The sequence below is a fragment of the Coptis chinensis genome, chromosome 1 (genome assembly GCF_015680905.1).
Source record: "Coptis chinensis isolate HL-2020 chromosome 1, ASM1568090v1, whole genome shotgun sequence".
NCBI lineage: Eukaryota > Viridiplantae > Streptophyta > Magnoliopsida > Ranunculales > Ranunculaceae > Coptis > Coptis chinensis.
The window spans coordinates 12,277,998-12,293,233 of NC_141456.1; the positions used below are offsets into that span (position 1 = coordinate 12,277,998).

The 15,236-nt window shown below is 35.6% G+C and overlaps 1 protein-coding gene and 1 long non-coding RNA gene across 4 annotated transcripts; one reads left to right on the forward strand and one right to left on the reverse strand.

Annotated features, from left to right (window-relative positions):
* The first annotated feature begins 4,119 nt into the window (after positions 1-4,119).
* Positions 4,120-7,828, forward strand: LOC147522190 (uncharacterized). 2 transcript variants are annotated; one of them, XR_015212563.1, is made up of 5 exons: positions 4,120-4,344; positions 5,005-5,086; positions 5,303-6,557; positions 6,833-7,427; positions 7,530-7,828. It is a non-coding gene; the product is annotated as an uncharacterized LOC147522190 (long non-coding RNA). The 2 variants fall into 2 exon arrangements; XR_015212561.1 differs by having other exon boundaries at positions 5,303-7,427.
* Positions 7,829-8,656: 828 nt separating this feature from the next.
* Positions 8,657-13,082, reverse strand: LOC147522191 (uncharacterized). Of its 2 annotated transcripts, XM_086591823.1 has the most exons (3): positions 12,455-13,082; positions 12,230-12,294; positions 8,657-10,398 (listed from the first exon to the last, which is right to left on the reverse strand). In XM_086591823.1, the coding sequence occupies exon 3, from the start codon at positions 10,360-10,362 to the stop codon at positions 8,761-8,763; it is 1,602 nt and encodes a 533-aa protein (XP_086447949.1). In that variant the 5' UTR covers positions 10,363-10,398; positions 12,230-12,294; positions 12,455-13,082; the 3' UTR covers positions 8,657-8,760. The 2 variants fall into 2 exon arrangements, with proteins under 2 accessions (XP_086447949.1, XP_086447957.1); XM_086591831.1 differs by lacking the exons at positions 12,230-12,294; positions 12,455-13,082 and adding an exon at positions 11,821-12,045.
* Between the last annotated feature and the right edge of the window lie 2,154 nt (positions 13,083-15,236).

Below are 15,236 nucleotides of genomic sequence, written 5' to 3' on the forward strand. Positions count from 1 at the left end.
TCTATTTCTCCTTTTCATTTGCCTGATCCAAGAAATGTGTTATTTATTTGAAGTTATTATGTGTAAGAAATGGAAAAGTTGTAACATAAAGCTGCTTTCTAAACGAAATAAAAATGAAACTAAATTAATTAAATTAAATTAAAAATAAAGTAGGGATGGAAATTAAAATATCACTCCTCGTTGATTTCGGTAAGTCACTGGAAGCCAATAGCCCAATATACTAGGAGTAGGAGGAGCTTTATTTGAAATCAGAACCCAGCCCTGTTATTTTTTTCTGTTTGAAACCAGCCCAGCCCATCCCAACTTATGTATTGGACTATTGGGGCTAATGGACCCCAGGTGGTGAATGCCCTGGGATTGTTGCCAGTGTGAACTCATGTTTTTGTTTCTATCATCCGGAAAATGCTCCCAAGAATCAAGCACATTTAAACTTAAAAGGGTACAATGAAGACAGAATATTGCATGTACGATAGTTCTGGACGTCTGGGAATCTGAGGTTAAAGGAAAAATAGGAATGAATTTACGCATACTAGAAATGGAAGCTAAGAATAAAGTTACAGGATAAAAATCGTATGATTACTGTAAGAACAATACAATGTTGCAGTGTGCTTCAGAGAAATTGTAATTATTTAGGAGATATTGGATGCTTAAGAAAAGTTATGTGGAAATAGAGGGGCATAATACGTTTTGCATATGCATATCCTACCAACTAGACAGAAGCATTCAACTGTACTGCAATGATAGGTGAGTTTCAATTAGATCGCCGTAGTTCATCAGATGCAAACCGGCCATGATCTGAATCTACTACACTTTGATATAATGTGCATTGTACGTCATCGTCAACAAGACAACATTCTATGTTTGTGGTAAGTACACAAAGGCTTTAAAATAAGAAAAAACAACATCCAAAACATGGATGCAGTGGTTGCGTGTACAGTTCATAACCAGGAAGTCGATCAAGGAATCAAGTCCTGTGATGGATAGATTTATAAATGGTGTTAGAAATCAACTACACGTCTAAATGGATTTTTCTTGCCAATGGAACACCAAAAATATATAGGAGGACTAATAATAATTAATAAGCCACACTATTGCGCAACAATGATGATCCAGAGAAATGTAATATTCTATTCAAAATAATCAACAATGATAATAATAAGCCACACTTTGCATTACTACTACATATGAAATTGTAGTAGTAATGCATACTGCTTAATTGGTGAAAATTGCAAAGTAAGACTAAGAGTTCCCTATTCGTTTCCTAGAACTTATACTAAAGGGTTATGAATTTATAAGCTGGCGCGCCAAGTTTAGAATCAGCGACGTTATGACAGTACGTCTCAAGAACATAGGAAAGAGATTGAGAAGAGACATGAAATACTTAGACATGATGAATAAATTTCAATTGAAAGCATGGAGGGTAGAAGTTAAGAATAAACAATAAAGGGCAAAAGATAAAAAGAAAAAGAAGAGTGAAACGCAATACTAATTGCTATAAAGACGTACTGTACTGCGTTGCTGTATCACAAAGATTTTTCGAAAATTCCTCGAGGCATTTATAGAGCTTGAAAAGATTGTGAAAAATGGTTGAGGGTGTTGTCTCATTTTTCTCAAACAAATTAAGCTTGCTCATTGAACAAGTTGTCTCACTTAGGGAGTTAGGGACGAACTGGAATGGATCAGGAATTAAGTGGGCAGAAGTGTGTCTAACATAGCTGATCTTATGGAGAGATATCAAGTTTCGTCGGGTCAGATTATGAACAAGAATAAGAGTAGGATGTTTGTTGGGGGTATGAATATGGAAAGAAGACATCACTTGCAACAACTCTTGAATATTCAAGTGGGAGCTCTACCCGAGAAATATCTGGGGGTGCCGTTGATCAAAGGTAAGGTTACTAGAGTTGTGTTAGCTCCCTTGATAGACAAGATAAAAAAGAGGATTACAGGTTGGAGAGGAAAATTACTATCCTTTCAAGGGAGGAGTGTTCTCATAAAGTCGGTCCTGTCTAGTATTCCGGTGTACAACATGGGAGTCTACAAGTGGCCTGTAAGCATCATAAAAGAAGTCAAGAACTGTTAAAGAATTTTTCTCCGGACGGGCAATCCAAATTAAAAAAAGACTAGTGACAACCTCGTGGGAAAAAGTTTGCAAACCTCGAAAAGAGGGTGGTCTCGGTATCGAAGATTGAAGGAGTTAAATCGGCTTTGTTAATGAAATTAAAACTTGGCATATAAGGTTTAATGATGATGATTATGCTGTTTTCATGAGAAAGAGAAGTTCTTTACTAGAGAGACGGAGAGTTGATAAACTATTATGCAAAGTCTACTATATGGCCAGAATTAAGTGGGCTTTGCCTCAAGTTTCTTCTAGGGCTCGGTGGATTTTGGGCTCGGTGAGAAGGTAAATCTATGGAGAGATATTTGGATTGGGGAGCAATCAATTCAACAAAGGCTACAATTACAACCGAGGGTTCTCAAGGGATGTAAAGCTAATGTTAGCGATTATCTCCGATGGTGCATGGTCTATCCCTCGAGCTCTTCAAGTCATTCTTATGATTGCGGGTTTAACTTAAATTAGTTGCCTATTATCAATGGGGCAGACCATGCGATTTGGAAGCCTGACCAACAAGGTCAATTTTCGGTTCAATCTGCATTTGAGACAATTAGAAGGAGAGCACCAGGCTCTTGGTGGTGCAAACATTTGTGGCACAATTGGTTGCAACCAAAGATCTCGGGTACTGCTTGGAAGCTATTGAGGAACTGTGCTGCCACTGATGAGTCTCTCCAAAAAAGAGGTGTTAAACTAGTTTCTAGATGCTACATGGGATGTAATGCGGCTGATACACTCCAACATATTTTGTGGGATTGTACAGAGGCAAAGAAGTTATGGGAATGGGCTGGATTTCAGTTTGGATGTAACGACAATTTTACAAATTTTTCGGAGGCACTTAGGCTACATAGAAGAAGCGGTTCTCTCGTTAAGCAGTTGTGGGTGTCGACGGTATTAGCAGGCATGGTCATCAACTGGAGAAGTAGAAATCGATGCATCTTTGAAGGGGAACAACTGAGTCTATGTCAAAGAAAAGCACAATTGAGGACTAATATCCAATTCTCTTTACCGCCTTTGCTACAGTCGATGAAAAGAGGGGGTAGTGAGCCTCGTATCTTGAAGAATTGGGGTTTGCAAAACAAGCTAAGGAGGGCACCTAGGATTAAGGATTGCAAATGGTACCCACTTGAGGGTGATATCATAAAAGTTAATGTCGATGGGGCTTCTTGTGGTAATCCCCGCCCCTTCGGGCTATGGTGTGTGCTTTAGAAATTATGAATGTGTGTTCCTAGCGTGTCTTTGCGGAAATATTGGTCATCGATCTAATTTCATAGCTGAATGTTTAGCAATTCTAGAGGCGTGGAGTATGCTATTAAGAGAAATTAGAGGAAGGTATGGGTGGAGTCGACTAGACATCTGCGGTTAATGCTTTTGGAACTTCAAGTGTACCTTGGTGTATGAAGCGAGATGGCGAGATGCATAAATCTTTTAGATTACGCAAATTGACTCCGGTTTGGAGAGAAGCCAATTTCACACAGATCAATTGGCAAAGTACTTTCGTTAGTTTGCAAGACAATGATCAAGTTGTTTTTATTGTAAAACCCCCATGGATAACCAAATGAGAGGTTCCAGAGCATGTTTATTATAGGTTTTGTTAAGTTCTTATAGTGCTATTGTGTGAGTAGACTGTAAGTAACTCCTCATGTACTCTCCTCCTCCCCCCCTCCCCCCAACCACCTTTATCAATACAAATTTTTGATTACTGAAAAAAAAAAAATGGATCAGGTACTACTGAAAACTTGGCGTTTCAAAATTTGTTTAGGAAATGAGAAATGGTCGATTTCAAATATCTTATCGGAGATTGGATGACTTTATCATGCATATTATTCTTCAGTTGACAATATTATTTAAATGATCAATTATAGTCCTCTTTTTAAGTTAAATTAAAATTTACCTTGTAGGAGGAACATGATATTGATTTTTTTAACTGGCAACCACTTTTCCATATTATTAAATCTTTCCTATGATTATATTGCAGGTGGCTGAAAATTATGATGAGGACTGTAGCATGTGTAAATGACCATTTATAGTTGTAACATTGAATTGAAGTCCCAATGGTACCAGAAATGCTACAGTTATCTATTTTGCAGTTATCTGTTCTACTTGCAGCTGGAAAATAAACTATTGCCAATTCTATGGTGAACTCCTTCCTCCTCGGGTTAAGCTTCGGAAAGTTGAATATAAGTGGACCAAGAAAGTCGGTCCAGCTCGAGACCATAGCTTCTCCCTGCGGAGTATGAACATAACTATCTCTTATACTTTCAAATGTTATGTTCGAAGTTTTGATGGTTGACGTAGTAATCCAAGTTTTATATGATAGATACTAAAAGTAGATTGGCATTCATATATTTCACATTGTAGTAATGAAAGATTCATGCAAACAATTTGGTGGTCATGAAGTAGGCACATCTTAGATATTAAGTACTGTAGTTTTAGTCACCAACTTTCTATAGTTTTCTTCTCATCTTCTTTCTATATTATTTTAGGTGTTTTTTATATCTGTTTTATGACAGGATTTGGTATTGGAATTTAGGTCCAATCAAGTTAGCATTTAATCTCTAAATTGTCTCAATTTGTTACATTCGTTTCTAGAAAGTTTGTTGAATGATCTTTTTTCTTTTGCGTAATGTCTCCCGTACTTGAGATAAATTAGATCGGCATAGCCATTGGATTACACTGTTGATTTTCTGTCAATGTTTAACAAAAGTTTTCAAATGCATGTGTTTTTTTTTTAAAGTCTGACGAATTAGAGGTAATTTTCTTTTTATCGAGTTGAGAATTCTCACTTAAATTCCAGATACAATGGAGTGGTTGTATATTAAACCCATATGCTATTTTAAACGGGTATTTTGTTTTGCTATTAAAATTTCAAATATAATTGATTTGCTTCCCAGCATGCCACGAGGAACAAATGTTAGAGAAGCAACAAGAAGGTTCGCAATCTTGCTTAGCTTGGAGCATATGGATGGCAACATTGTGAGTTTGTACTTCTTTTTATAGGATGCTTTTACTATCTATAATTTCTCTTAATAATAGATGCTAATTATTAGAATGTGATTTTTGGTCCAATATTCTGTTTCTGAAACTTATTCTGAATTTCAAAGACATGTTTGAAAGGATTCATTTTACAAATGCATCACCCATGTATTCAGTTGGAATTGAAATGCTGACATGACCAGTTTATTCCAACAGGTACTTGTTAGAAGGCAGAGCGCGCACGCGCCTTCCATTCCAGTATTGCAGCTTGTACCGTTTGTTTCCTATTTGTTGTTTTAGGATTTCTATTAACATAGATAGAAACAATGTGTACGTATCAGGAATTTGTAATCTCTTTATAAACAATTGTATAAACAGTAGAAATTAATCAAGTAAAATATTCTCTCAAATCAATCTCTCTAGTTTATTAGTACTTCTTGTAGTTTATCAGTACTTCTTGAGGGATGCTGAAAAAAAGCGCAAAGAGTTTCCTATGGTGGAGATTTGGGTGATCCAAATCAATAACTCTTCTTACCATTACCGTTTGAACTGTTCTTCTATTCCAAATCTCCGGTCTTTGTTAATATTTTCTGAAGACATCTCATACAAGTGGGAGTGCAATTTTATGAAATGCATTAAAATGTTAATGGTGTGGATTTGGAAGCTGTAGAACTACCGGGAGGCTTATCTTAAGGAATCCGAAAACTCATTCTTTTGCACTACTTGGGGTTACGTCAAACTAACTTAAAAATTCTTCCAAGTCTAGATCTAAGAATCACTCGCATCAAAAGCTTACCGAGAGGACTATGGAAAATGAAAAACCTAAGACACCTCTATTTGGATCGCGTTGATCGTCGTCTCAAGTTTCTAGTTGTAACATGTCTCGACATAAAAGATTTTGGATGAGATCTCCTTACGCTAGAGGTTGGTGTTTCCATCTGGATGTGCAAGGGTGGGGGTTATCAAATGTTTTCACAACATCTGAATGTCTTCGGTCGTTGACGCTATTTGGGAGTGTAGCAATAGAAACATATAGTTGGAAAAGTTGTTTTCTGTCGAGCCTCACTGAGTTGACACTAGAAGTCTCCAGATCTGAAGAAGACCCGTCAGACGTGTTGGGAAATCTACCAAAGCTGAAGATACACTTTTTAGGAGTGAATTAATATGCTTACAAATGGAAGGGAAATGGTTTTTTCATCTGAGCGATGGTGCAATGGCTAGGCTTAGGCATTTGCGTATGTCTTTGAGTGATGAACTAAGTAAGCTTCCAGATGGACTTAGAAGCATTACCAATCTTCAAATTGTTGAGATTGCTGACCAGACAGGGAGATTCAAGCAGAGAGTAAAAGAAAATGGAGAAGATTGGGACAAGATTGAACACGTTCCTTTCATAGTAGTCCTAGACTCCTTTTCACTTCCAGACTTTTTGATAGATGGTGCTGCAAGTATTTCTTTAAGGCAGCTGTAATTGGTATGTTTAGCGTTCAATATTACTTCCCTGTGTTTGTTGCATCACTTGCATGTGTTCTGTATTTCTTGCATGTGTGCTATGTTTGTTAAGGTTCATTCCCCCACTGGATGCTATGGTAGTTATATATATAACTTGTTTTTCCCCCTCTCGCAGTCTCAGCCTCTCAGGTATCATTTTTTATATTTACAAAAAATCAATCTTTTTTCTTCTGACATATTCTTAATTCTTATTATTATCAATACACTTACAATGCTCCATGTATGTACTGTATGCAGGAGATCTATTACATATTCTTCATTTCTATCATTTGCAGAATATGAAGATTGAAGACTACTGATCGTTGCTTGGAGTTGCTAACTATGCTGTGAAAGATTGCCAATGAAAGTGGAGGGTCATTTCTTTAATGGAAAATAGAACAGGAAAAATTGTTTCTTCCCTTCATTTGCTTCTTTGTTGTGAGTTGTGATTTGTTGGATGTTATTTTCTAGTTTGTATTAGCTAATCTGGTGTTATTACTCCATCGTGTGTGTAGTTAAACTTCTTATTTGTCTAATGATGAAATTCTACAACTTTATATGCATACCCTGTTTGATGCACATTATTAACTAATGAACGTATATTATGAAAACAAACTTGACACAAGATCCATCAAGTGTGTTTGGAATAATTAGATGTACAGTAGCTATTATCAGTTGCTGTTGATGATACTCTTTTGAAGTTGTTTAGGTAATAATAATATATTTAAATTTTGAAGTGTTTAGATGGTGTAAAGAGCATTTGGTTCATCATGCGTTTACTTGGGCCAAAGAACTCTAACACACATCACGCTTGGGAGTTGGGCCAAAGTATTTGTTAGTGGCGAATTGGCAGGTAAGTAAGATTCAAATCCATGTCGATAAATTTTAGCTTTGAGTTACACTGATTTACCCTCCCATTTGAAGTCTTGTTTTCTCTATCTTGGTCTTTTTCCAGAAGATTACGAGATCAATGTTCACAAACTCATTTCGCTCTGGATTGCGGAAGGTTTTGTGCAATCAAGGAGAGATGAAAAGATCCAAGATGTCGCAGAGGATTACTTGGAGGACTACATTCAGAGAAGTATGCTCCAACTAGCTTTAAAGTTGTTTGGATGTTATTTCTAGTTTGTATTAGTGAATCTTGTGTGATTCGATGAGCGTGTGTCTCTCATTTGTTAATGATGAATTACTGTTACTTTAATTATTATGGAGCATTTAGATGTACAATTATTGTAATCTGTTGTTGTTGGCTCATAGTGCTTTTACTTAAAAGTTCGTGTGTGCAACGATTTTTGTGATTTGTCTGAGTTATTTTAGTTGCCTTCTGGAATTCTGTAACTTGATTTTCAACCAGGAATCCTAAGAAGAAAAGGTAACGTTCAGGACTCCAACTTAATTGAATTTATACATTTATACAGTATCCAACAAACAGGACTTAGTTGCAGTCTGAATGTCTGATCATCAAAGAAAACAAAATCAAAATTTAAACCAACTTTTTAATTTAATATGCAAACTCAGATTAGTGTAATTTGTAAGGGCATCTCCAATGGGGGGTGTAAACCGTATAGAGTGGAAATTTTACACCCCAAATATCATAAAACTCTTTCCAATGGGGGTGTTAAACCGTAGGTAATAGTGTATTAGCTAATAGAGAGGGTGGGGAATTCCCCCTCTCGCTATTAGTTAATAAAAAACCCGGACGTCACTTAAAATAACGTCTGTTTAACTTAAAAACTCGGACGTCACTTCAACACACGTTTGAAGCTTTATTTTTTAACTCGGACGTCACTCCAAGTGACGTCTCAGTTTAAATTAAAGAGGGACGTCACTTGGAGTGACGTCCGAGTTTAAAATCTATTTTTTTACACTCTTCCATTGGAGAGTATAGAGTGTGGATATTTATGAGCTATACAATACTATACAATTAGAGGTGTAAAATCCTAATGGCACCTACGTGGAGCCTAGGTGGAGGTGTAATTTTACACCCCCCATTGGAGATGCCCTAAGGTACGCTGAGGTTACACTAAAATAAAAAAACCCCAAGAAAATGAAACAAGGAAAACATACCCCAAGGAAGAAGACTTAGAAACAAGAATGTACTTCAATTCCTGAATACAATGTTTCCACACTTCAACTGAACTATCTTCATTTATGTTACAACATCACAAGCACATTCAATATCCAAGTCATCCAGAACTGGTAGCTGAAGGTTTACGCTCTTGGAGAGAAATAACAGTTTCAAAAGCACCCACCAAGGCCTTGACTTTGCTCTTCCTGGTCTCAGCCAACTTACTTGCAGTCTCTTCAATAACATTATTAAACAAGCCTTGGGCATCTTTCTTTCCATTCACATCTTGGTGCCTAAGAACAACTTTTTCAGATTCAGCATCGCCTGTAGAGCCACCATTATCAACTTCTCTCTTCTTAAAGTTTTTCCTTTTATTATCACCCTTACCGTTTTCGTTCTCTCCCAATACTCTTCCTTTCCTGAATCTGAGTCTCCTTGGGGCACTGTTCTCGGACTTTAGGTCAACCACCTTTCCCCTCCTGAAAGTTAGCTTATGTGCAGGGTCATCATCTTCAGGGTGAACCATTGCAGCCTTTCGTGGTCTCCTCTGGTAGTCCTCTTTAGAAGTATCAGTTTGGTTCCGGTTCTCAGTTTCACTGTACTCAGAGTCGGTCTCGGTTTCAACGTATTCTTCAGTCTCTGTCCCACCACAATCGGACTCTGCATATTCTTCTCCCACATGCAACTTAAGTGATGGAGAAGGTGGGGAAGATGATGATGATGATGATGATGATGATGATGGAGAAGATAATCTAGAAAGATTTACAGATTCTGGTCGATCCAATTCCAAAGTTTTCCTATCAGGTTTTGTCTCGATAATGTATGGTTTTGGCTCGATAACGTATGGTTTTGGCTCAATGACAAATGGTTTTGTCTCGATAACATATGGTTTTGGCTCAATGACAAATGGTTTTGTCTCGATAACGTATGGTTTTGGCTCAATGACAAATGGTTTTGGATCGATGACATATAAGGTCTTTTCAAAGACTTTTTCTTCAATGGGTGGCTTGGATTCATCTTTTTGGGTCTTGTTTACATTCTTCAGGGGAGAGCCACTCTGCAGAACTCTAGCTTTTATTGCATTTAAGCTTGTAGTTCTGTTTAAAGATGGTTTTGGGACCAAAGCAGCTTTTGGCAGTACCATATTTTTCTTCTGGCCAATTTTGGAGATCTTACCATTCTTGCTATTCATGGCATCATCAATGCTTCTTCTCCCAATCTGATCTCTAGGAAGATTCAATGAGGAGGAGGGTGACTTCGCAGCAACACGCTTTGGTTGGGAAGAAAACCTGGATTTTGCAACATTGATTATTTCCTTAGCAGGTGACGGAGCCTTTTGCTTAAAGATTTTGGTCTGTTGCTTGTTAATTTCAGCTGTATCACTAATCCGGCTTTCTAGAACAAGAGTTGGAGTTGATTTGATCAGCGGCTTCTTTCTCCTTGTCCGCGCACTTCTACTCTTTATTGGTAGACTTCTTTCACCATGTATAGCCTTATTTCCTTTCAGTATGGGATGGTTTTCCTTTGCTTCCAAAGCGTGCATCCTTCCGTATTTACACAAATCATGGCAGGAACCTGTGGACGCTCGAAGATAGTGGGGAAGAATCTTTTCACTGCTATTTGAAGTGCTTGGTATCCCTGTTGAGCTCCTCCTCAAACTACCATCTTTGTGTTGAATTAACTCTGGGCTCAAAGACATCTCAATCCTCTTCTCAGCCATTTCAAACAAAAATGATGACAATACCAAGAAAAGAACCTGAAGCCAATGAAGTTTGTGATTAACTAACAATATAGAGTGGTAGACGACACTAAATCAATAATATCTAGGTACGTCACAAAGAAAATTTGCTTTTAAATCTACCAGAAGCAAATAATTTTAGGATAATAAATCTTCATGTATACTGAAATGAATTGTTAAAATGCTTTCTACAAATTTTCTAAATATTTATGTAAACTTCATGTATCACTCTCTAAATGTTCATTGCTAGAATGCATCCAAGGGAGATGATTTTTTCCTATGAGTGAAACAGGGAACAAGTCAATTCCTAAGCACCCTACATAGAATTTCTCTTTTATATGATATCTCTACATAAAAATACCAAACTAACCATATTTTTATAAAACTTAAGATTTCATCACTTTCGAAAATTCCCTTTCACCAGCATCAATATAAAATACTCTTTACAGTGAATAAGTAAATTCAATCCGTTGACTTCCTAATTGCAATCAATAAAGATGTTCTGTTAATTTCTGTAGTAAGAGAAAAATAAAAGGAACACGAAAGATAGTGGAAAATAAATAAAACAATAAACAAATCTGAAGAAAATTTTATAAATGTAAAACATTTTATATCAATGACATAATTTTTCTTTCAGAGACTTCGTTTAAGATAAAAGGCAAAAGAAGAAAACAGGGGAAGAAACTTCCGTAGAATATAACACCATTAGTTTGTTCTACCTGAACCATTACATTGAACAAAATGAGCACGGGAAGTTGCTTGGGAAGTTTGGGTCTATGAAGCACCGATACGTCCCTAAGGGTGAAGTATCCGTGTCCGGCATGGATACGCCCCGATACGCGTCCGATAAGTGTCGGATACACAATTTGGAGTATCCGATTTTATAATTAATTTTTTAATTTCCGACACGCGGGGGATACGCGGGGGACAGTAATCTCACACATACAAGAAAATTTTTTGGAACTTCAACAAAAAAAAAACAAGTGAAATAAAATCCAAGTTAAGAAGAGATGCAAGAAAAGAAAAATGAAGTGAATCCAAGTTATACATGTAAGTTGCTGCTTAATGTGTTTGAATTGGTCATTTTATGAAGTAGAATTGCCATTTTAATTTGAATTTGGTGAAAAATGCTCAATTATATATATATATATATATATATATATATATATATATATATATATATATATATATATATATATATATGTATTATTCAAACGTGTCCATGACATATCCGTGTCCTATATTTTTGAAAAATGCCGTGTCCGCGTATCCGTGTCACGTATCGGTATCCGTGCTTCCTAGGTTAGACGGGGTGGACAATTTATGCATAGATACGTCAAACAGATATGAAAGATATAAGCAGTTAAGCACCCGCTAAGATTTTGTTTCCTGTCCAATATGCAAACAATGAAATAACTAGAACTCTAGAAGTAACCGTACCGTCTAAGATTATTAGCTGAAGTCTGAAGGATTTAGTTCTTCATTGCTAACCAAATTAAATATTCTGAAAAAAAAAAAAAAAAAAAATACCACCCCACCCTTAAAAATTGGATTCTTAATATAATCTGCAAGCAATTATGTTTTTAGGACTAAGTAGTAAAACTTTTGATAAGGACTATCAGTTCCTTTACATTTATCACCTTACTAACCAAACAACAGATTCTGAATTTTAACCAAATTGGTATTAGGAAAACAAAGCTATCTCAAACTCAACAACAAATATGTTATTGCAATATAATGACATTATAAATCATGTCTCTAGTGAAGAAACAACAACTTTGTGTCATCCTCTATAACCTCATAAGCCAATCTTTAATCAAAATTAAACTCAAAAATCACAAAAACACACCTTTAAGCAACTCCTTGATATTCAATCAAACCCCTTCTTCCAAAACCAAAAGCCAATCACCAAACCTGAAACAAAATCAATAGCACACCAAGATCACACCTCAAATAAAACACCAACTTGTAGCACAAAACACAAACAAGATGAAATTCTGCTGCAAGCCCATTACTTATATACACATAAACAATAGTAATACAATGAAAAAAAGACTTTGTCAAAAAAACATACCTTTTCAGCAAAATATATATTCACTGGTATGTAAAGAGAAAGCAAAAGCCCCTTAAAGAAGAAGAAAAAACTCAAATGTTACTTCAAAGATCGTGCAAGCAACAAAAATGCTGTTTTGAGGTGTTGGATGAAAAGATTGCGTGTTTTTTTTTTTTGTTATGCCAGAAAGAAAGAAGAGAAAAAAGAGGGGGAGGAAAAGAAAAACTCGTAAAGAGTGGGACCCACCACCCAACTAAAAAGAAACGGTTTTTTCGTCTTTGCTAAGTTTTAAGCCATGCAATTATTTTTTTCTTACCTAGAATTCCAACTCATTCAAAGATCGTGTTGTGCCATTGTTTTTGTTTAGAGTTTTAATGGGGAAATAGGTTGTCAATATTGTTGATATCTACTGAGATTAATGAAATGGAATCTGAATATTCTGTTTTGATGTTTTAGATGTTTGATATTTATGATTGTATCGGTTTTACCATTTTACAGAAACCTATCACAACTGTGGTTTTGACTTTTGACGACGGAATTGAATCATTTGAAATGTTTGCCCATTCGGTTTTGAGGTTATAAATTAAATGTTGAACTGAAGGCCCTAATCGAATCTTTAGAAACGTTTACCATATAACGAAATATCACTGTTCTAAAAATCGGTCTAGGCGGCCGCCTAGGCGGTCTTTAGGCGCTAGGCGGTGCCCAACCGACTCGCCTAGGCCCTAATCGTTTAAAAAATCGGTGAACCGACTAGACAAGTCTCAAAGTGCAGACCGATTACAGCGGTTAAAGCGGTTTAAAGGTCCAAGTTTTTTTTTTTTAAATGATTAAATGTCGAAAAATAAAAAGGCCCGTAGGCTTAAGATTTAAATGAGTTTAAAATACTTAAGTCTAATGTAAATTATGTCATTGTAATAAAGAGTGTTGTTTTATATGAAGTCAATATTATTCAATTATTACACATTTTATAATAAGTATTTTTTTGTTGTGTTTATTTTTTGAATTATGGTAAATAATTTTCTTTATTTCTTGAAGTATATGTATATATTATTATATATATTAGGAAAAAAACGCTTTAATAAGCTAAAATTCGTCTAGTAAGATATAAGGCCTGTACACTAAGCTAGCTCCCAATCACCGACTACCGCTTTGTTTTTTAAAATACTGAAAAATATAATTAAACTAGTATAACTATTAGTAGTGGGGAGTGAGCAGAGAGTGAAAAAGGAAGAATGAAGATGAGTTTGGGGCAAAAAAGAAAAAAACATACCCCCAAAATTCGCTCTGTTCACTTGATAAAGGCCATTCGAATTGAGCCTCCAAACCGATAACAACATGAACTGATGTTATGGGTTTTAGTCAGTTCTACCGTAGAGAATCTGACTTCGTCAAATCATAGTAGAATAGGTAAGTGTGTAGAGAATCTGACTTCGTCAAATCAAAGTAGAATAGGTAAGTGAAATTATCGAAATACGTGTCAACGTCAAAACTTCTGAATTCAATGTTAAAAGTCCACGATGAACGTGATAATCTTTTTAATAGTTTCTATTTCATGCCAATCTAATTAGTGCATATTCTAAGATTCTCCAACAATAGGTGCATTGACAATTCACCAAATAAATCATTATCCCTATTCCCTACACAAAAGAGTTTAAAGTTTACAAGTAGATTGATTTGGTCACCATCATTTTCATATTCTTATTAAAAGTCATTATTGTTGTGGTTTTATACTATGCTCCTTATCCATTCTGTAGTTTATTATCATTTTAGGTACTTTTCGGCGTTGATTTATCTTACTCACGTAATTTGAAATAGTCGGAGTTAGTAATGACTCTCATGAACTTGTCGTGTTGAGTTATAGTTTACGGCAACTCCTCATAGATCTTACCTACATTAACATAACTAGTATTGAACACGCGTTAGTAGTGTTACACACTTGGGATATAGAGAGAAAACCTATGTTGTACGTACGCGGACGCGGCGACTCGGTTATATCTCAAAAAAGTAGGATACAGACGCGATAAAAGATGTGGAAATTAATTAATATTTATAATTTTATTTTATATAAATTAAATATTAAAAAATAAATTAAATATATCAACATTAATAAATTCAAAACTATTAAAAATAAATAGTCACAAAATTAAATTTAATATTTCTTAATCAAACTTTAAAGGCATGTCATAAGTTTCATAAAACAAAAAAATGAAAAAATTGAGTTTTTTAATATTATTTTGATTTATTTTTTTAGGTCAAAATCCGCTTTTGACTACGTCTTGACCCGCGTCTAGTTTAGTTGACTGCGTCTTGATTATGTTGACCGCGTCCGATATGCGACTATGTCGCGCCCGCGTCTGAGGCGTGTCCGACGGGCACACAACCTATTAGTAGGTGAGTCCGTGCTTTAGAAAAGAAAACCAATAAAAATTGGTTTTAAAACTGAAAAAAACAAAAAATATCAAAAAGCAGAAAGTGACAAAAAATGCGGAAACCATGACAGCTAACCCGTTGGCTCCAAGCCGCATTACATACGTACGTAGTTAAGAAATTCTGTATTGACATGTGTTTCACCGCAACAATGATGTTTTTTTTCCACCTATTCTATGTATTTTCATGCATTTCATGTGGATGATTCTGCATATATTGTATATTTCAAATTTATTCGTATGTTTTGTGTTGTGCACTATTACTCGATCTCGACTCAATAGCATTTGAAATTGGAGTGACGATACTATTTCTTAATTAATTTAATAGAGCGCTAAAATTCCTCACAAGTTTTCGATAGTAAATCAAAATATAA

Bases quoted from the DNA above. Each gene is read 5' to 3' on its own strand.
- LOC147522191 (XM_086591823.1), bottom strand. From the start codon at position 10,362: ATGGCTGAGAAGAGGATTGAGATGTCTTTGAGCCCAGAGTTAATTCAA.